At 43.3% G+C, this 23,542-nt stretch overlaps 1 protein-coding gene across 2 annotated transcripts in view; it reads right to left on the bottom strand.

Annotated features, from left to right (window-relative positions):
- Positions 1-23,542, bottom strand: part of LOC143974587 (signal-transducing adaptor protein 1-like) — a 167,614-nt gene that overhangs the window by 22,390 nt on the left and 121,682 nt on the right. For both annotated transcript variants that reach the window (XM_077476134.1, XM_077476135.1), the window contains exon 9: positions 5,364-5,489. In XM_077476134.1, coding sequence (XP_077332260.1) covers positions 5,364-5,489 — 126 coding nt within the window. The remainder of the gene's footprint in view (positions 1-5,363; positions 5,490-23,542) is intronic.

Genomic DNA, 23,542 nt, shown 5'->3' with positions numbered 1-23,542 from the left:
AGGCTATTTGCATTGCACACAGGTCATGTTAGCATTAAGAAAAAAACAAAATTAAGAAAAAAAATGCGTGGGGGTCCCCCGAAATTCCATACCAGGCCCTTCGGGTCTGGTATGGATATTAAGGGGAACCCCGTGCCAACAAAAAAAATGGCGTAGGGGTCCCCCTCAAAATCCATACCAGGCCCTTCAGGTCTGGCATGGATTTTAAAGGGAACTCCGCTCCCCAAAAAAAGGTGTGGTGGTCCCCCTCAAAATCCATACCAGACCCTTATATGAGCACGCAACCTGGCAGGCCACAGGAAAATATGGGGAACGAGAGAGCGCCCCCCCCTCCTGAACCATACCAGGCCACATGCCCTCAACATTGAGTGGATTCTTTGGGGTCCTCAAAGGGACAAGGGCCTCATCCCCACAACCCTGGCGGGTGGTTGTGGGGGTCTGCGGGCAGGGGGCTTATTGGAATCTGGAAGCCCCCTTTACCAAGGGGACCCCCAGATCCCGGCCCCCCCCCCGTTATGAAATGGTAAGGGGGTACAAAAGTACAAAAAAGTGACAAAAGTGTTAAAAATGACAGGAGACGTTTTTGACAATTCCTTTATTAAAGTCTTCTTTCATCTTCATTCTTCTGGTCTTCTTCCTTCTTCCTTTCTTCATCCTTCGGTTTCTTCCTCCATCTTCTTCTTCCTCCGATCCTCTTCTTCCTCCGATCCGTGTCTTCTTGCTCCGGTGTTCTCGTCCGGCATCCATGGCGTCTGTTCTTTGTTGTCGGGCCACTCCGCGCAATAGGAGGCTCCCGCTGTGTGACGCTTCTCTTCTTATATAACGGAGGGCGGGGCCATCCGGTGACTCCGCCCCCTCTGACGCACAGTTCCTAGGTTTATATATTCACATATGTTTTTTCTGGATTTTATTTTTGTTTCAGCATTTGAGCACCACATTATTGTTGTTTATGTTTTTTTGCACTATATGTCTAGTGGAGTGTTGGCAGCTTATCAGCCTCTAAGCGTAGTTTTTCTACTTTTTTATCTCTATGTACACTACAAACTGTAATTTTGATTGAATCGGCTATGATATCGCTGTGTTACTAACCTGACAGCTTATTATTCTAAATAGGAAACCTTCATTTTGTTTGCAAATATTAAAGATTCAAACTACAAAATAAGAATGATTCCTTACATTTAACCACTTAAGGACCGGAAGAATTTGCCCCTTAATGACCTGACCATTTTTTGCGATACAGCACTGCTTAGCTTTAACTGACAATTGTGCGGACACACAATGCTGTACCCAAACAAAATTAATGTGCCTTTTTCCCTACAAATAGAGCTTTCTGTTGGTGATATTTAATCACCTCTGAGGGTTTTTTCCCCACTAGAAACAAAAAAAAACAACAATAATGAAAAAAAAACAATATTTTTTACTTTTTTCTATAATAAATATCCACCCCCCAAAAAATGCAAAAAAAAAAACACAAAAAAAATGCAATAAGCGTACATTGATGTGTTTGCACAAAAGTTATAGTGTCTACAAAATAGGGAGTTTATTTATAACATTTTTATTATACATTTTTTTTTTACTAGTAGATCATCGATTTTTAGCTAGACTGCGACATTGCAGCAGACAGATCAGACACTTTTGACACTTTTTTGGGACCAGTGACATTTAAACAGCGATAAAAATAGCCACTGATTACTGTATAAATGTCACTGGCAGGGAAGGGATTAACACTAGGGGCAATCAAAGGGTTAAGTGTTCCCTAGGGAGGTGTTTATAACTGTAATCTGTCTCTCCTCCCCTGACAGAAAGAGGATCTGTCTGTTTACATTGACAGATCACCATTCTGTCTCTCCCAGGAGCGATCATGGGTGGCTGGCAATCATCGCGGCTGAGCACATCGGCTCCGGGGTCGCGCTGTGTGTGCGTGCCCCCTAGAGGTCTTACAGGCGTCAATGTATAATGATGGTGATTTGCCCAGGAGAGCCAACCTGCCACAGTACAACTGCAGCGGTTGGTCTTTAAGTGGTTAAAGAGCATCTGTAATTTCAGACCCATCATGGCAGCGCCTGTTAGCGAGCATCCACTCACCTGCTGTCGCCACGTCCCTCCCCTTGTTGTGTCACTGCCGCATCACCAGCTGTCCCATTAAAGTGAATAGGACTATTGGCGAGTCAACAGCAAGTTAGAGGAGGAGCCGCTGCGGGACAGAGATGACAGTTGTCCCCAGAGATTTAAATCGATTTGATTTAAATCAAGCCTTTTTACTAGTGAATTAAATCGAGTTGATTTAAATCAAATCCACCCTGTCAAAAACGCATCAAAAAAGCACATGTCCTGAATTGAGAAAAAAAAAACACCAGAATGCTTTAAAAACAAGCATGCAGAAATGCACCCAGAATGCAGAAATGATGGTGTGAACTGACCCTTAGTGAATGAAGTGAAGTGCTGCTGACTTCCATCATTCAACCATTTGTAAGCAAAAATTATGTCTTTTATTTTCCTTAGGATCTATGCACACTGGCTTAAAACATTTTTTGTTTCTACAGGAATTCTGCATACCTCCCGACTTTTTGAGATGGGAACAAGGGACACCTATAAGCAAAAGTATGTAGGCATAAGACACATCCCTGCCACACCCCTTTAAAGAAGGATTATATACATCAGGCCAAAATGAGGAACAAATAAGGATAAAAGTCCCTCTAATTCAGAGACAGTTGGGAGCTATGGTTTTGTGTTTTGCCTGTAGAAGCAGCTCAATGTTATCCTATGTGTCCATGCACATTAGGGTGTTTAGAGGCATATTTTAAGCTCAGTGTTTAGGGGCAGGAAAAGAAAACCCTTCTGGTTTGCGTTTAAGGCATTTTCTTGCAGAAAGAAACGCTGAATGCTCCTAAACGCCTGTACAAAAACACTCTATATGAGTGTTTTTTATCTGCCAAGGTGTGCATGGACCCTGAATGGGATCGGGTACTCTTTGCAGAGTGAAATTTTACCCCATTTACTGATATCTATGGAAAATTCCCTTGCAAAGTGCAACTTGCCTTGCAAAGTGGACAACCTATTTGTCTTTAGTAAATCAACTCCAGTGAGCACATAAACCCAAAAAGGCGGCTGGTGTATTGATTAATGCATCCACAATATACAGATCATAAAAATCATGTAATTAAAGTTCTACAATGTAGAAAAGGGGCGATCCTGTAAATGTTTGGTCTCGGTATATGTATCGTGACATTTATCAGTACATGGTAGAACTTGGCTTACATGTTTTTTATGTTCTTTATATTGTAGATGCATTAACCAATTCACCATCTGCCTTTATTTGGTTTTATGTGTATGTTTAATAAAACTTACATTGTGATTTTATACTTCTGTCAGTATTATATTCAACTATATTTCTATGTTGTACTCATTTACTCGGCCTAAAAAGTCCCGTCAGGGTTTTTTTTCTTTGATCTCTTGTTTGTTGTGGGATGTTGGCCTACCTCTTCTCCTGACCTGATTCCTTCCTTCCCCCTAATACACTCAGAATGGAAGAGAAACAGGGATACCCTTGGACAGCAGCATCGTCGGTCTGGGGTGAGGTTAATTAAAGTGATTGTAAATGCAACTTATTTTTTGTTTTTTAATAACAAACAGGTTTATGCTTACCTGCTCTGTGCAACAGAATTGAACAGAGCGGCCCCAATCTACTCAGGTCCCTCACTGGACCTCCTGGCTCCTCCTCTTAAATGTCCCACCATTGGAAGCAGCTGTCTATCTCGTGATACACCTGCAGGCTGGATCCCGAGCTGTGCTTTCTCTGTTCATAGACAAAGACAGTACGGCATGGTACCACCCCTTGCTCCTGTGTCCCAGGATTTGACTGGCAACAGCAGGAGCCAATAGCCCCCAATGTCTCAGCAAAGTCTGTGAGACCGGGAAGTGAGAGGCTAGAGCCTCTGCACATGGGCACAGTGCTGGATTGAGTGAGAACTCGGGCAGGTATTGTAAGTATTACCAATTCTAAAGGTGGTTCGTTCTAATTTACATGATATGGTCCCAGGGCTGGCTTCAATGTAGAGGAGATTTACAATATATTGGCTTAATTTACCACAAACCAGCCTGTATCAATATGTCAGGAATCAGCAGCAAAGATGGCCAGATCTGCGTGGCTACACTCAGGAAACTGGGACCAGACGGTATGCTTTATTTACAGTAAGACAAAATCCTTCCAAACAGCATCACTCAGCGAACATGAAAATATAAGTGAACCAAAAAACCCAGTGACAGAATACCTGACTAATAACTAGTGAGTAGAAGCCTAACAACTATCTATATTAAGTTTACCGAACAAGGTATGTCTTTTTGCTAATGGAAGATTGGTCGAAGGAGTGGAAACTGCAGTTCAGTATTTCTAACTGCAAAACAACACACTTATGGGAAAATAATCCCCCAACAGTACAATATTGGGAGAACAGAAGATTGTAAATGAGCAAATGGAGTGTGGTCAAGCAGTGGACAAAGCAAATAGAATTCTGGGGGTGCTACCATCAGGATTACCAGAAGGAGGAAGAAGGTCCTAATTTCCCTATACAGATCTCCGAAAACCTAATTTAAAAAGCAGTCCAGAGATTGGCAATCAAAAATGATGAGGTCTGAGGGATATAACATAACTGGAGAGACTTTAGGAACGTAAAGGCCCATACACACGATCAGACTTTTTGACAACAAACATGCAAATTATCTGTTTTGAAGCAACATCCAACCGTGTGTATGCTCCATCGGACAAACTTTTTCAGTTTTCATTGGACTTTTGTTGGCTGTGCGAACGGACAAACTTTCTGGCAACAAAAGTCCGATGAAGCAAAGTCCGATCTTGTGTAGAGAAAACCATAGGACTTTTGTACAAAGTACAAACATGCATGCTCAGAACCAATGCAAAAGATCAGACAACAATACAGAAGTTGACCAAAGGTGACGGTAAAGAGCAGAAAAACCACATGATTTGGTGAAAGTTAGCTGAAAAAGTCCTGCCGTGTGTATGCAATACAAATTCACAGCCGACGCCCTTTGTACAAAAATCCACAGGAAAGTTTGCACAAAGTCCGATCGTGTGTATGAGGCTTAACAGTTGTTATAATCCTTCTCCACTCTATCCAAATATACAAAAAGGTTTTACCTTTAATTATATTTTACATTGGGCCATATTGTATAAAGTAGCATAATTTTGTTATGCTTCACAGCCTTAACAAAGTCATTATGGTATTTTAAATAGGTTAGATTTTCTACTTGTCACCACATGCAGTAAGTAATTCCCCTAAAAAATGTCATTCTAAATGTGCATGCAATTAATGTACTTATATAAGAAGAAGAAAAAACAAAATCACCATTCACATAGGCGTTTTCCCTTCCACGCTGTGCTGGCACAATTTTGTCTATAGACAATTGGTTCAGTAAGTTTCTTACATTAGACTGAGGATTTGTCTTCTTAGTTTCCACTTTAACAGCATAATCTGTAAGGCAATAATAACGGGAAATTGGAAATGTACATGTGCCCATTCAGATATACCAGAATCTACCAATTTGAACTAAATGTATAGTAAATTAAGAACACCATTTTACTAATGAAAAAAGATTATTGTGTTAAACTTAGGAGCTAGCCTATCTTACCCCTTTCACTACTCTTGCACTATTAGAGATACATTTTTTTGTTATGTAAAATAAGGTCTGGCATGTATTCATTTATTTATGGATTTATTTGCACCCTATCTATCACTGCTGAGCGGTCAAAAAGCGGCGTTCGATAACAAATCTTTCATTCACTGCAGATGTTGACATTGCTTTATCACCTCTACATAAAAGTAATATTGGGGGAAATAACCAAACATTAACTAAAATATATGCTTTCAAATGTGCTTCTAAACTAAAGCCATATACTCCCAGGTCTATAAAAACTAAACTAAATATGTTTGCATCTTAAATAACCACATAACAACCCAAATAAAAAATAAATAAAAAATAAAAAGGAACACAGAAGTTGTAGACAAATGGGTTATACTGCTAACTAAAGGAAGTTGGGACACTGGCAAACAAAAATTGTCAAGCCAAGCCCTTGTATAATGTCACTTCCAGACACCATGCCTCAGCTTTTGTGAGCAAGCAGTACATAAGGCAAATAGGCAAATAATGTGGGGGGGGGGGGGGGGGGGGAGCGGGATCTGTGTCTTTGAAGGGAAATTGGGACATCCAAAAAAACAACTGTTTGACTGAGGGGCGGCAACAGGCACTGAGGCGAAAATCGTACTACCGTATATATATATAGTATAGACAAAATCAAACCTTAAAAGAAGGCTGGATACTAAAGAGCCTTTTCAAATGGAGAAGTTCTGACTAAAAGATAAAGCTCAGAGGAGAAAATGCAGCTATGACTCAGAACAGAATATAACTTCAAGGGGGAAACTGCACCTAAGAACTATGGGGGTAAAACATGAAATGTACAACCAAGAGAAGCATTCCACCAAAAATATAGGTAGGACAGTAGAACTCCTGGTACAGTAGGTTGATTTGTTTGTTTATAAAGCTGATTTTTTTGGGGGGCTTGTGAATATTTGTAAAATATACAGTGTGGCCTTGTATTGAAAAGTTTGGAGATCTCTGCTCTGGATGCATAGTAGAGTGTACTGAAATCAGTCAGGTTGGAAACAACAGCTTGCAAGTCTGGGTAGGCTGTAAAGACTCCAACTTTGAGTCAGCAATGTTAATATAGGCCTCAGGCACAATGAGAGATGAACGCCTAGTAAGGCGAGAGATGGACTGTGCCCTGGGTGGCACTGGAGCACATTTATGGCGTCTGTGAGCAGATTTCTGTATTATTTGTGCACAAATCAACAAAATCTGCAGTGGATGTAATAGGCCTTGTAGACATAGTTTGAAGTTCAGGCTCATTCAGCTGAGCTATAAATTCCACTGATTAGGATGACCCTATAGGGAAAGGGGTCCTTGGATCCAAGTTACAGGCATTGGATTCCTTCTCAAGATACCAAAGAGTTACCTCCAGAAACAGTAAGAAAGTAATGGATAAGGTTACCCATTACAGCGGACTGTCCTCAGAGTTTCTAAGAAAAGACACCACATAGCAGAATTACAGCTAGTGCCAAAGTGAGATCTGAAAAGTCTGATAAATGCCATAAAGCAGAACTCAGGTCTATCTACCATGCTATGTTTGCCCTAGAGTTTCAAGAGACACACTGAGACTGTGCCATAGCTCTGGGCCTTAAAGCTCCCTGCAGCTAATTAACCCAGTACACTAAGGTTTAGACAGTGCCATTTTGCAAAGTCTAGTGCCCGAAGGTCACATTCAAGGCTAAATCTTTGGACTGGCACGGTCCAGTTACAAGCTCTAAAGCTATTGCTGAGGGAACACTGCTCCAGGTAACCGGCGTATAGAAAAAACTCAAACAGTGTAACAGGTATTTTGATTGTGGAAAAAAATACCTGGAGAAGTGAGCATGTTTTTCTCAACAGAACTGAGGAAAAGGCACCCAACGTCCTAGGACACTAGCAAAGAACTGATGTCTAACAGTTGGGGGCAGGGTTATACAGGGGGTGGCTTAACATTTTTGGTTTGCCATTGCCCCAACCTGCTGTAGGTGGGAATATCACCCATAATCTACAATACTTGTGTTCCTCAATGGATGTTAAAGAAACATAACCTGTGCACAAATACTTTGCAGTTATGGTTTTAAATGGCTACTTCATAAGGAACATGTGGAAGAATTAAAAAAAATGGCTTATGTATGTAGTAATTCTCCTACAGCATATCACAGATAAATAGGTGTACATCAGGAACTTCCATTCTGTACTTTATTTTATTATTACAGGTGCTCACTTTATGCTTGGCTGTTTCAAATAGCTAACTTTTACAACATACAGTATCTCACAAAAAAGAGTACACCCCTCACATTTGTTTAAGTATTTTATTATATATTTTTATGTGACAACATGAAACAATGTAAAGTAGTGAGTGTACAGCTTGTATAACAATGTACATTTGCTGTCCCCTCAAAATAACTCAACACACAGCCATTAATGTCTAAACCACGGGCAACAAAAGTGAGTACACCCCTAAGTGAAAATTTCAAAAATTGGGCCCAAAGTGTCAATAATTTGTGTGTCCACCTTTATTTTCCAGCACTGCCTTAACCCTCTTGGGCATGGAGTTCACCAGAGCTTCACAGGTTGCCACTGGGGTCCTCTTGCACTCCTCCATGACGACATCTCGGGGCTGGTGGATATTAGAGACCTTACACTCCTCCACCTTCTGTTTGAGGATACCCCACAGATGCTCAGTAGGGTTTAGGCCTGGAGACATGCTTGGCCAGTCCATCACCTTTACCCTCAGCTTATTTAGCAAAGCAGTGGTCATCTTGCAGGTGTGTTTGGGGTCATTATCATGTTGGAGTACTGCCCTGTGGCCCAGTCTCCGAAGGGAGGGGATCACGCTCTGCTTCAGTATGTCACAGTACATGTTGGCATTCATGAACTGTAGCTCCCCAGTGCTGGCAGCCCTTATGCAGCCCCAAACCATGACACCCCCACCACCATGCTTGACTGTAGGCAAGACACACTTGTCTTTGTACTCCTCACCTGGTTGCCGCGACACACTCTTGACACCATCTGAACCAAATACATCTATCTTGGTCTCATCAGACCACAAGACAGGGTTCCAGTAATCGGTGTCCTTAGTCTGCTTGTCTTCAGTAAACTTTTTGAAGGCTTTCTTGTGCATCATCTTTAGAAGAGGCTTCCTTCTGGGACAACTGCCCTCCCTATATAACCCCTCCCACTGGTGGGAGTACCTCAGTTTTTTCGCCAGGGTCTAAGGTGTTGGCATAAGTGAAGATGTGCTGTTCTGAGCTCCACTGGAGCAATCCTTGCTGGGGCTAGCCATGCTGATGGATCCATTCAAAGTGTCTCTTTTGGCTGAATTGAATGGTATACGGGCCTTATAACTGATAAAAACAAGGTTTTGCCTGTGAATGCTTCTCTTTTAGAGAGCTGGACCCTGGGATCCAATACTTTTTGGTAGTGAGGCCATAAAGTTTTTACTGGTAGGGTGCTGTTGCAGGCCCAGGATAGTGGGTTTCCTCTAGGATCCCCAGCTCCTGAAGGTTTATCGGAAACCACGTGAAGGGTGAAGATTTGGTCTGTTGGTTTACCACAAAAAAACATGCGGCGGGAAAGGTGTGTAGTTTTCTAAGAAATTAAAATTTGTTTTATGAATGCCTCCTTTAAAATTGTTAATGTTGTCATGCCTATGTAATCACCACTAGAGGCTGTATTGAGCACTTACTTGACTTATGTTTCTCAGAAAGCCACGATGTGATTCAGGAAGCAGAAAGTTCTTCCTCCTCCGAAAGGCAGCGAGTCCTCCTGTACACCCCATGTGCAGCCTGTTTTCTCCCCCTCTTCTCCGGGGGAAAAAAACGGCATTTAAAAAAAAAGGAAGAAAAGAAATGGCACGAATAGACGCCGCTCGGAGGCTTCCCTTTCCTCCCTCGCCATGCCTGCCTCTGCCTGGGATCCTCCATAGGACCAGCAGCGTGGAAAAAGCTTGCATTTTTTTAAAAACGAGGGGGGCTGTAGATGCTGGGGTGGGGCTTAGCACTGCGTTGGTGTCCTCCAACATCCAGCGTGGGAAGGGAGGCTTTTAAAGGCTTTTACCATTGTGTCTGTTCATGCTGCTGGAGGGACACAGGAGCAGAGGTGGTTTTTAAAAGGTTTGGTGACACAGGCATTCCCTTTGACACATTTACGGCATCAGGCTGAGCATTAATAGCAGCAATTAAGCTGGACTATTGTTCATGCAGTTGATGCACTGCTTCTGGTAGTACCTCTGTTTTGTGCATCAGGCTATGAGAGGAAGGAGGGTAAAAAACACCTAGAGTCACATGGCAGCCTAGAAATATCTAAAAAAAGATGTCATCGTCCCCTGAGAGTGATATGGCTGATCAGAGTGATCTGAGTGAGCTATCAGGAGGGACAAGTGTCACAGCTGTTCTTGATGCTGCAGCCCCTATGTATATTACCCAGGTGGTTTTTTCTTCAACCATTTCAAGCTTTGAGCAAAAAAATTGATGCTTTGTTTGCATTCCAGACTGGGGCTAAGTGTAGCAGGTCCCCGTCCATTGCTCAGGACCCTCATTCTGAGGAGCAAGGAGCAAGAGAAGATGATAGCCTTCCAAGGACCTGGAAGAGGCTAACATCTCTGCATCTGAGGAACCTGATACAGAAATATCAGGTCCGCAGGAAAGAGTGTTGGTACAATCTCTCACTGGGTTGGTCTGCTCTACTTTTTCACTGCCAGGAGCGCAGTCACTAGATGAGCCCACGTCTGGTTTTGGTTCACTAAAGCCTCCCCAATCTGATCATTCTTTTCCTATTCATTCGTGGCTAAGGAAGTTTATGTATTCTGAATGGGAGCATCCAGATAAACAATTTTCCCTCCAAAAAAGTTTTATATGCTTTATCCTATGGAGGAAGACTTTTATAAAAAAATGGGGAATTCCAGCAATTGACGCTGCTATATCCTCTGTGAATAAAAATCTGACTTGTCCAGTTGACAATGCTCAGATGTTAAAGGATTCAACAGATAAGAAGTTGGAATTCCTTTTTAAGAACTATATTTCACTCGCAGGTTCAGTTGTTCAACCTACGCTGGCAGCGATCGGAGTATCTCAGTCCTTAATGGACCAGTTTACAGATGTACTCAAAGTTATTCCTGATCAGCAGGCCCAGGATTTGGCTGGTATATCAGAAGCATTGTGATTCACAGTATACGCTATGAGAGATTCTATTCTCCAGACCTCACGCCTTATGCTTGGGCTGGTACATGTGCATAGAATCCTATGGTTGAAAAAGTGGTCAGCTGAAGTGCCACGCAAAAAGCTCTTGGCCAGTTTCCCCTTTTATGGTGAACGATTGTTCAAGGATGATCTGGATAAGTATATCCAAAGAATTTCTAAGTTCCCTTTTACCAGTTAAGAAAAAGTTTAAACATTTTACTTTTAAACGTACTTCTTCAGTGCCAGGGGCAGCTGCCTCCAAGCAGTCTCGACAGCCTCCATCGTCAGATTCTAGAGGTAAACCTCTTGGTCAGTCCCAGGGCCAAAAGAGGACCCGGGGGAGGAAGCTCACAAAACAAAATACTAAAGCCTCCTTATGAAGGGACGCCCTCCGTTCGCTCGGGTGGGGGAAAGGCTTCTGCCGTTTTCAAGAGTCTGGCAGGAACATTGTCAAGACAGATGGGTGGCTTCCTCAATTTCTCTAGGTTACAAACTAGTTCCGAGAGTTCCCGTATGCTTGTTTTCTCAGATCAAACATACCCAAAGATCCAATGAAAAAGAAGTCTCTCTTTCTAGCTCTGGATCATCTCTTATCTCAAGGGGTGATTTTGGCGGTCCCTTTGGAAGAATGAGGTTTGGGTTTTTATTCAAACCTTTTCATAGTTCCAAAACCAAACGGGGATGTCAGACCCATTTTAAATTTAAAACATCTAAACTGGTTTTTAAACATCCGTTCCTTTCACATGGAGTCAATCCGATCTGTAGTCTCCTTCCTACAAGGTAGAGAACTTCTGGCGTCAATCGACATCAAGGATGCTAATCTCCGTGTGCCGATTTTCCCTGCGATTTTCCCTGCTCAACAGAAATTTCTACAATTCAAGGTAGAAAATCATCACTTTCAGTTTGTAGCTCTACCTTTCGGACTGGCTACTGCACCTCAAGTGTTTACAAAGATCCTGGCTCCTCTTTTAGCCAGGTAAAGGGTCAAAGGTATAACAATACTAACCTACTTAGATGATCTACTCTTGATAGATCAATCGGTAGCCCGGTTAAACCAAACTTTGGTCACCACAGTCAACTACCTGGAAGACCTAGGTTGGATTCTCAACCTAGAAAAATCCTCCTTAAAGCCATAAAGGAGTTTGCAGTACTTGGGGCTGATCATAGATACAGCTCAAAAGAGGGTCTTTCTGCCCCAGGAAAGGATCAGTTCCATAAAGGAACTGATCCAGGTGGTCAAAGCAAAGATGAATCCTTCTAATCGCCTTTGCATGAAATTGCTGGGAAAGATGGTGGCTTCTTTCAAGGCCCTTCCTTATGCGCAGTTTCAATCAAGACTGCTACAGTATCCTATCTACTTGGAACAAGAAGGTCCATGCTCTGGACTCTCCAATGCATTTATCCCCCAGTGTGCCAAAGAAGTGGCCTACATCAATCAGCAAAGGGGCAGGAGAAGTCGTGCGGCACAGGGAGAGGTGAATCATATTCTTTCTTGGGCAGAAAGCAACATTCCTTCTCTATCAGCAATTTTCATTACAGGGATAGAGAATTTGCAGGCGGACTACTTGAATCACCAACAATTTTTCCCGGGAGAATGGTCAATGGTCCCTTCATCCCGACATGTTTCTGTTAATATGTCAAAAATGGGGAGTTCCAGATGTGGATCTGTTTGCGTCCAGGTTCAACAACAAGATCGACAAATTTATTTCAAGGACAAGGGATCCGATAGCATGTGGAACAGATGCCTTGGTCTTTCCTTGGGATCAGTTCTCACTGATCTATGTGTTCCCTCCTGTTCTGCTGCTTCCACGGCTTCTTTGCAGCATCAAGCAAGAAAGGAAGGAGGTGATTCTTGTGGCCCACTGCAATACTCTGCCAATACTCTGCAACTCTGAAATATTCTACCAATACTCTGCCAATACTCGCCAATACTCTGCGATAAATTTTAACAGAAAGAAAGATTTTTTATTTATTTTTTTTTACCAAATTTTCAGTCTTTTTTGATTTATAGCGCAAAAAATAAAACACCCAGCGGTGATTAAATACCACCAAAAGAAAGCTCTATTTGTGTGAAAAAAGGACAAAAATTTAATATGGATACAGTGTTGCATGACTGAGTAATTGTAAGCTGAAAATTGGTCTGGTTAGGAAGGGTGTTTAAGTGCCCAGTGGTCAAGGGGTTAAAGCACACTCAACCAGGGCTGTTAGTGCTTCTTGGGCAGTGCATAACCAAGCCTCCATGGCTTAGATCTGCATGGCCGGCAACTTGGTCTTCAGTCCACACATTTACCAAATTCTATCAAGTAGATGTGAGAGGTCATGAGGATGCCTTTGGGCGCAGTGTACTGCAGACTGCAGTATGAGTTCTCTGGTCTCTTGGTGCCCTACTTTTGTTGTGTCTCGCTCCCTTCAGTTGGCATTGCTATGGGACATCCCACATAGTAAGTACTATGGCTCTGTGTCCCGTGATGTAGGATAAGAAAATAGGATTTTTAAAACAGCTTACTGTAAAATACTTTTCTCTGAGTTACATCACGGGACACAGAGGTCCCTCCCTTCTTTGGTATACACATGTATTGCTTTGCTACAAAACTGAGGTACCCCCACCAGTGGGAGGGGTTATATAGGGAGGGCATGTTTTAAATTAGGGCGTGCCAGTGTCCAGCACCTGAAGGTGGCCTATTAAACCCACATAGTAAGTACTATGTGTCCCGTGATGTACCTCAAAGAAAAGGATTTTACAGGTAAGCTGTTTTAAAATCCTATTTTTTTCAGCTCCTCAGAGAGTTCTTTGCCATGAGGTGTCATATTGAACTTCCAGTGACTGGTATGAGAGAATGAGAGAATGAGAGCGATAACACTATATTTAACACACCTGCTCCCCATTCACACCCGAGACATTGTACCACTAATGATTCACATGACACCGAGGAGGGAAAACAGCTAATTGGGCCCAATTGGGACATTTTCACTTAGGGGTGTACTCACTTTTGTTTCCAGCGGTTTAGACATTAATGGATGTGTGTTGAGTTATTTTGAGGGGACAGACAATTGACACTGTTATACAAGCTGTACACTCACTACTTTACATTGTTGCAAAGTGTAATTTCTTCAGTGTTGTCACAAGAAAAGATATAATAAAATATTTACAAAAATGTGGTGGATGTACTCACTTTTGTGAGATAATGTAACTAGTGTAGCAATAGGACTACAGTATCTCACAAAAGTGAGTACACCCACCACATTTTTGTAAATATTTTAGTATATCTTTTCATGTGACAACACTGAAGAAATTACACTTTGCTATACTTCTTCACTTGCTTAGACAAGTGGCTGAAAGCAATATAAAAAATGTACAAAATGATCATCACAAACATTTATCCAGCAGTAAAACATTAGACACCATCTCTCAGAGTCAGGAAAATGCATTTTTCCCCCCTTCTTTTTATTTCTTAATCTCCCCCCCCCCCCATTTTAGCCCAATCCCAAAGAAGGGCAACAGGCCCCAACCTCAATACATAAATCAATATACAAAAAAAAAAAAAGAATGAAACCAGGACAACCATCAGAAAAATTTAAACCAGGGAAAGTATACCCCGGCCCCTTAATTCTAGCAAGTGTGCAATACCATACCCCCAGCAAAGACCACTCAGACAGACATATCACATCTTGGGTCCATGTATATATCTCATATAGCCACCTCTCCTTCTAATTAGGGATGAGCCGAATACCCCCCGGTTTGGTTCCCAGCAGAAAATGCGAACAAGCAAAAAATTTGTTTGAACAGTTAAAGTATATGGGACACGAACCTGAAAAAATATAAAGTGCTAATTTTAAAGGCTTTTATGCAAGTTATTGCCATAAAACGTGTTTGGGGACCTGGGTCCTGCCCCAGGGGACATGTATCAATGCAAAAAAAGTTTTAAAAACAACCTTTTTTTTCGGGAGCAGCAATTTTAATAATGCTTTAATTGAAACAATAAAAATTAAATATTCCTTTAAATATTGTGCCTGGGGGGTGTCCTTAGTATGCCTGTAAAGTAGCGCATCTTTTCCATGTTTATAACAGTGCCACAGCAAAATGACATTTCTAAAGGAAAAAAATGCTTGCGGCTGTAATGTATTGATGGAAACCGGCAATATAGATAAAAACTACCAAAAATACCCCCAGAATTGGCGTGGATGTCACCCCCTTCGGGTCTGGTATGGAAATTAAGAGGAACCCCTCACCCAAATTTTTTTTTTTAAATGGCGTGGGGGTCCCCCAGGCACTATATACTCTGAACATCAGTATATATACTATACGGCCTGTCCTATATACGCTATAAATTGGGCCTCAGGTGTTTGTGGTATCAGAACACTGTAAGCCCTCACAGTTACTCTTGTTGGGCACAGGAACAGGCCCTGCTGTGAAATATTAGATCAAAAATTGTAATTACATGCCCCTGTTAAACATGGGCAGAAAAACTGGGCCTTGAATGGTGGTGGTGTGCCCTAAACCAAAAATATTGTTGGAAGCTAGCATGATCAAGATTGAGGAGGAGTAGGTTAGTCAGCATAGACAGTCTTCAAGGGATCCAACATCCACAGCAAATTCAATCAGTTACATCAGCATCAGGTGCTTGATACCTGCTGATCCAAGACTGATTAATTTTTATGAATGTGATCCTATCAATGGAGTCTGTTGACAGGCGCATTCTTTGTTCCATTGCAAACCCTCCAGTGGCACTTGTGCATTCAGAAAGCACTGGATGCAGGATAGGCCAGTAGCTCAACTGCATATTAAGCAAGTTCTGGCCAGTGGTCCATCCTCAAGATCCAGTAACCCAGTGGATGCTCTGTTGGAATGGTCTCCAAGTCTGCTCTTGCTCCTAGATATTCCTGCACCATGTAATGCAGATGCTGGCGATGGTTGCTTGAACCGCTCAGACCTCAGCGCTGAGGACTGAAAAATTCTTTAAAAGGCATTGGTCATCCGGCCAACTTCTCCACCACTCTTCCTCTGACTGAATGAAGCCTCAGCAACACGTTGTCCAGTACCAGGAAATTGTAGCCTCCCAGGGTCTTGAAATGCATTGCACAAACCTTTCTTCAAGGCCTCATGAAGATATTTCATCCTCTGCTTCCTCTGCGAAGGCAGGATGAGTTCTGCAACCTTACCCTTGTAACGTGAATCAAGAAGGGTTACCAGCCATTGATGATCCCTTTCCTTGATACCACAAATCCTAGGGTCCTTTTGCAAGCTTTGCAGAATCAGGGAGGACATGCAGGGTAAGTTTGCAGAGGCATTCGAATTCTGAGTCCTCTGGATCACTAAGGAACACATGATATGTAACTAACTCCCCCCAGTCATGTACAACTGATTGGGTTTCTGGGGACTGAAAACCTCCAGATTGGCTGCAAGTACTTGGGATACCTATTGCTATACCTTCATTCCTCTCAGTGCAGGTTTTTTTTTTTTTTTAGCAGGGTTGGAGATCCCAGATGAGGAGCAAGGAGAAGTCCGCCTTTTTCTTTGATGTGGATCTTTCGAGTGCTGTTGCCAACGGACTGCATTGCAGGTCGTCATATGTCTGGTCAAGCATGTGGTGCCCAAGCGGCTGCTGTTCTGGCCACCCTTGATCCGCTTCAGACATAGGTTGCAAACAGCAATGATGTGATCTGCTGCACACGTGTCGAAAAAGGCCCACACCAAGGAACTTTTAAAAGTCAACGGGGAATTGGCAGCACCCTGCACCTACGGAGCTCTGCGGTGTGATGCAATAGGGTGGCTGCCCTTAAACTGCCCCCTAGAGTTCATCCTACCTCATTGGATTTGTGCCACTTCCTCCTCCTCCTCCTTTCTCCTTTCAGGCACCCAAGTACAGTCAGTGACCTCATCATCCCCTCCCTCCTCGTCACTGGAGCAAACTTGGAAGTATGCTGCAGCTGGGGAACATGACTGCCAGTTTTTTGTCCTTCAGGGAGGAGGAGCGACGCACTGACGTCACTGCTACGCGCTGAGTCCTGGAAGCAACGGGCTTACTCAAGCCCTACTGGCTCGATGGTTTTTATATGCTGTTCTTATCTACATCAATGTAAGTGCGCATTTGTTATATGCTCAGTTGGAATAAATGTTAAAGGTTTTACACTATTGTGAGCTTTTATTATTATATGGGGATCCTATTATCATGCTTGATCTCATCTGTATGGAGCGTCTGTCTCTCCTTGGTGGCCTTCCAAACATGATGTATTTTTGTTTTGCAACACCACACTACACTACACTGTATTAGGCACTACACCTTCTGTACCATCTTCAGGGGTGTACAGCACTTAGCCGCACGGGGAGTCCTCTCGGCACTTTGGCCTCCAACCAGGTATGTGACAGGTAGAAACTGTACACACTGTATTAGATACTGTGTAAACCACCAGAAAAGTAGTAGAAATTGTACAAACTGTATTTGAAACTGTACACACTGTATTAGATACTGTGTACTAGGGATGAGCTTCGAGTTCGAGTCGAACTCATGTTCTACTCGAACATTGCCTGTTCGCCTGTTCAGCGAACAGTGAACAATTTGGGCTGTTCGCAGCAAATTCGAAAAGCCGGAACATCCTATACAAGTCTATGGGAGAAATCTAAAGTGCTAATTTTAAAGGGTAATATGCAGGTTACTGTCCTAAAAAGTGTTTGGGGACCCGGGTCCTGCCCCAGGGGACATGGATCAATGCAAAAAAAAGTTTTAAAAACGGCCGTTTTTTCAGGAGCAGTGATTTTAATAATGATTAAAGTGAAACAATAAAAGTGTAATATTCCTTTAAATTTCGTAGCTGGGGGGTATCTATAGTATGCCTGTAAAGGGGCGCTTGTTTCTGCTGCTTAGAACTGTCCCTGCACAAAGTGTCGTTTGTGCAGGAAAAAAAGTATTTTAAAATCACTTGCGGCTATTGTCGGGTCCCGTAATACAGAGAACACTCAATGAGTGTTCTCTGCATTAGCCGACAATTCATTCATTCATTGATAAAAAAAAAAAAAAGCGTGGGGGTTCCCCTAAATTCAATTACCAGGCCCTTCAGGTCTGACATGGATATTAAGGGGAACCCGGTGTCAAATTTTTAAAAAAAATTGACGTGGGGTCCCCCTAAATATCCATAACCAGACCCTTCAGGTCTGATATGGATATTAAGGGGAACCCCGCATCAAATTAAAAAAAAATTGACGTGGGGTCCCCCTAAAAATCCATATCAGACCCTTTATCCGAGCACGCAACCTGGCAGGCCGCAGGAAAAGAGGGGGGGACGAGAGAGCGGCCCCCCCTCCCTCCTGAACCGTACCAGGCCACATACCCTCAACATTGGGAGGATGCTTTGGGGGTCTGTGACCCCTCAAAGCACCTTGTCCCCATGTTGATGAAGACAAGGGCCTCATCCTCACAACCCTGGCCGTTGGTTGTGAGGGTCTGCGGGCGGGGGGCTTATCAGAATCTGGAAGCCCCCTTTAACAAGGGGACCCCCAGATCCCGCCCCCCCCTGTTTGAAATGGTAAGGGGGTACAAAAGTACCCCTACCATTTCACAAAGAAAGTGTCAAAATGGTTAAATAAGACAAACACACTTTTGAAAAAAAAAAAAATTCCAGCGGTGCTAATCCACTCTTGCTATCCAGCGACGGGTCTCCGGGGTCCAGCGATGGATGATCATATCCAGCGATGGGGGATCTCTCAGTCCAGCGCTGTCCATATATCCGTCTTCTGTCTCCACTCCGGAGACACTGCAGAGAGCCCAGCGCTGACGTTTCTTATATTAGGAGGGCGGGGCCACCCGTCACCTGACCCCGCCCCTCTGACGCTGGAGAGAGAAGCCAGGGGTTCCCCAGTGACGTGTGGGTGACCCCACCCCCTCTGATGTAACGCAGGTTTCCGTTACATCAGAGGGGGCGGGGTCACCCATACGTCACTGGGGAACCCCTGGCTCCCTTCACCAGCGTCAGAGGGGGCGGGGTCAGGTGACGGGTGGCCCCGCCCTCCTAATATAAGAAACGTCAGCGCTGGGCTTTCTGCAGTGTCTCCGCAGTGGAGACAGAAGAAGAATGTATGGACAGCGCTGGACTGAGAGATCCCCCGTCGCTGGATATGATCATCCATCGTTGGACCCCGGAGACCCGTCGCTGGATAGCAAGAGTGGATTAGCACCGCTGGAATTTTTTTTTTTTTTTTTTTTTTTTTAATAAAGGAATTTTTCAAAAGTGTGTTTGTCTTATTTAACCATTTTGACACTTTCTTTGTGAAATGGTAGGGGTACTTTTGTACCCCCTTACCATTTCAAACAGGGGGGGCCGGGATCTGGGGGTCCCCTTGTTAAAGGGGGCTTCCAGATTCTGATAAGCCCCCCGCCCGCAGACCCTCACAACCAACGGCCAGGGTTGTGAGGATGAGGCCCTTGTCTTCATCAACATGGGGACAAGGTGCTTTGAGGGGTCACAGACCCCCAAAGCATCCTCCCAATGTTGAGGGTATGTGGCCTGGTACGGTTCAGGAGGGAGGGGGGGCCGCTCTCTCGTCCCCCCCTCTTTTCCTGCGGCCTGCCAGGTTGCGTGCTCGGATAAAGGGTCTGATATGGATTTTTAGGGGGACCCCCACGTCAATTTTTTTTTAATTTGATGCGGGGTTCCCCTTAATATCCATATCAGACCTGAAGGGTCTGGTTATGGATATTTAGGGGGACCCCCACATCAATTTTTTTTTTAATTTGACACGGGGTTCCCCTTAATATCCATGTCAGACCTGAAGGGCCTGGTAATTGAATTTAGGGGAACCCCCACGCTTTTTTTTTTTTTTTTTTTATCAATGAATGAATGAATTGTCGGCTAATGCAGAGAACACTCATTGAGTGTTCTCTGTATTACGGGACCCAACAATAGCCGCAAGTGATTTTAAAAGACTTTTTTTCCTGCACAAATGACACTTTGTGCAGGGACAGTTCTAAGCAGCAGAAACATGCGCCCCTTCACAGGCATACTATAGATACCCCCCAGCTATGAAATTTAAAGGAATATTACACTTTTATTGTTTCACTTTAATCATTATTAAAATCACTGCTCCTGAAAAAACGGCCGTTTTTAAAACTTTTTTTTGCATTGATCCATGTCCCCTGGGGCAGGACCCGGGTCCCCAAACACTTTTTAGGACAGTAACCTGCATATTACCCTTTAAAATTAACACTTTAGATTGTGAACGTTCGAGTCCCATAGACTTTAATAGGGTTCTAAAGTTCACACGAAGTTTAGGTCTGTTCGCAGGTTCTGGTGCGAACCGAACAGGGGGGTGTTCGGCTCATCCCTACTGTGTACGCAACCAGAAAAGTAATATAAACTGTACACTCTGTATTAGATACTGTGTACACTGCCTGGACTGTATTAGCAACTGTACAACGGCTGCACTGTATTGTATAAACCACCAGAAGTGTAGTAGAAACTGAACACACTGTATTAGATACTATGCACACCACCTGCACTTTATTAGAAACTGTACTACAGCTGCACTGTATTGTGTACACCACCAGAAGTGTAGTAGGAACTGTGCACACTGTATACACCACAAGAAAAGTAGTAGAAACTGTACCACGGCTGTACTGTATTGTGTACTGTCTACACCACTAGAAGTGTAGTAGAAACTGCAAACACTGTATTAGATACTGTGTACACCACCAGAAATGTAGTAGAAACTGCACTGCGGCTGGACTGTATTGTGTACTGTGTACACCACCAGAAGTGTAGTAGAAACTGTACACACTGTATTAGGTACTGTGTACACTGCCTGCACTGTATTAGAAACTGCACAATGGCTGCACTGTATACACCACCAGATTTGTTACGTCACTTGGCTGACTCTTCCAACTCACTCAGTGTTTGTGGCTTTCGGTTCTGTGTTCGTGTTTTTTTTGTAGATCAAGTCTTTCTCAAACTGGTAGGATTCATATATCATTTCACGCATCATTGTTTGCTAGGTACCTCGTATCACTGAAACCCCACCTCGAAACTTATGAATCAATCATTTTTTAATTCTCCGTATGCAGGCTTTTTAGCCTCGTGCTGAGTATACAAACTCGTGGTTCAGTTTGTGAACACAAACACAGAGCCGTTTTTCATTGGTTTCATTTGTACTTTCTCGTACGTTGTTGTTTGATGCCACAGTTGGCCCATTTCACTTAAAAAACACTGTCTATCATTTCAGTTATTTTAGTTCACATTACCCTACACTCCAGTCTGTATCCAGTTGCATAAGTGACTCACTGTTCTGTCCCGGCTAGTTTTGTCATCACATGCCATGCTCTGCAATTTGGTTCACAATCGCGGTACACTGATTCGGGTCTCTGTCATAGCATCCATTGTTTTTTCGCATACCTTTCACTCCGGTTCAAATCCAGTCGCATCTGCAATGCACTGATTCGGTTTGTTCTAGCCGTTCCATCTCATTCCTTTCCATGCTCCGGTTCATTGTCAGTCGCAATTGCGCCACACTGATTTGTGTCTCTGTCATGGCAAATTATTTCATTTATTATTTCCCATACCCTTCGCAATCTGTGACGCACCAATTCATGTTGGCTCATTCTAGTCGTTCCATCTCATTCCATTCCATGCTCCACAGTCTGGTTCATTATCAGTCAAAAATTGCAGCACATCGATTTGTGAAACTGATTAAAGAAAATTGTAGGTGTGGCGCTGTTCTGATTAAAAAGTGCTTAGGTGTTTGGTTTAAACCTATTGTAGTAATACTTCTGTGTTGCACCCTCTGCAGGTTGCAATCTTAGAAACTTTAAAAAAACAAAAATTAGAGAATAATGGGAATTGAATATACACTGGCTTGGTGTGCCAGTAATCAATATATATATCCTCTGCAAGGTGCGATGTCTAATGACTTATATGCTGGTAATCAATGTGTTATAACCTCTGCTGGGTACAACAAGTCAGAACAGAGGCCTGTGGAAGAGTAATTGGTAATATCACTTAATGAGATGAACCAAAGTGGTATAAACCAGAAATTAAGGGAGTGCAGCGCCTATAATGTGGATGTGCTACTGTTCTACACCCTCTGTATGAATGCCGTGTGTTTAGTCTTAAACCCCACGTATTTCTGGTGAACGAAACTTTAATAGCAGATGGTGTAAGTGTTATACCCTCAGCCTATCTGGAGTATACTGAAGAAATAAAAATAAAATAAAATGTGTTTTTCAATAAAACTAATTTATAAAGGTATTGCACTTACAACCGTGAAAAGATAACAATGATAAAAGTATGCTAATGTGAATTAAATAAGTGCTAGTGCAATGAAATTGTTAGAATTGTCATTTCATGTGTTACACCCTCTGGCAGGTGTTTTTCACAAAAATTTATTTTGCAGCCAATTGAGAAAATATTTTATCCAAAAGGATTAGGTGCCTGTGCTGTGGTAGTTATAATTGGCTTGGCAATGCAAATGATGAGGTAATAAATATATACAAATTGCTTGTGACAATATAAAATTCAATATAAAAGTCCAGAAACAAACAAAGTGACTGGTGCTCAAAAAGTGTCCAGTGCATGCTGAGAAATAATTTCTCAAAAAACTTCTTATTTAGGTGACAGCTGGTGTTGGTGATTCTTATCCATGCTCCTATTATGAATGCACTCACCAAATAGCCTCACCCCTCCAGGGGTACTGCGCAGTCACAGTATATGCCACTGTGTAGCAATACTTGGAACCCCTGGTGCGTGCTTCAATGATATTGGCAGTATTTCACTCATTTGCCATATGGAGAAGAGAAGGGATGCATAGTGTAAATCCGTATTAAAAATTTCATAAAAAATAAAAAATTCACCAGGTGAATGAATAGGTGTACATTGTATCCCATACTCATTCACATAGGGTGGGGAGCCGGTATCTGGGGGCCCCCCGCCCGCAGACCCCGACAACCAACGGCCAGGGTTGTCGGGAAGAGGCCATTGTCCTCATCAACATGGGGACAAGGTGCTTTGGGGTGGGGGGCCTCATGGCCCCCCTTTCCCCAAAGCACCCCCCCATGTTGAGGGCACGCGGCCTGGTACGGCTCAGGAGGGGGGACGCTTGCTCGTCCCCACCCCCTTTTCTGACCGGCCGGGCTGCGTGCTCGGATAAGGGTCTGATATAGACCTGGGGGGGACCCCCACGCCATTTTTTCGGCGTAGGGCTTCCCCTTTAAGTCCACACCAGGTGACGGGGCCAGCGACTTGTCAATCTCGCCACCGAAGGCAGTGACATTGACTTCCTTCGCTAGTCCTGGCTACCTGGAGCCGCGTTCAAAATGAACGGATTTTCCTCCGTGTGCGGGAAAGTCCGTTCATTTCAAAAGTCCGGCGGACTAGCACACACACGGCCAGATTGTCCGCCGGACTGCAATTTTTGAGTCAAAACTACTTTCTAAGTAGTTTGGGGAAAAAAAGTCAGTCGGAGCCCACATACGGGCGGATTGTCCGGCAGCCTCTGGTCTCTGGTCTCCTAGTTTGATCGTGTGTACATGGCATAAGTGGAACCTGTCCTGTTAAACCTCTGTATGGTCTTGGCCACCGTGCTGCAGCTCAGTTTCAGGGTCTTGCCAATCTTCTTATAGCCTAGGCCATCTTTATGTAGAGCAACAATTCTTTTTTTCAGATCTTCAGAGTGTTCTTTGCCATGAGGTGCCATGTTGAACTTCCAGTGACCAGTATGAGAGAGTGAGAACGATAACACC

Source organism: Lithobates pipiens, unplaced genomic scaffold (genome assembly GCF_037356315.1).
Source record: "Lithobates pipiens isolate NorthernLeopardFrog02 unplaced genomic scaffold, aLitPip1_a1.2 Scaffold_13, whole genome shotgun sequence".
In the NCBI taxonomy this organism is placed as follows: domain Eukaryota; kingdom Metazoa; phylum Chordata; class Amphibia; order Anura; family Ranidae; genus Lithobates; species Lithobates pipiens.
The sequence above is the reverse complement of the archived record's forward strand: the minus strand, read 5'-3'. Positions and strand labels throughout refer to the sequence as shown.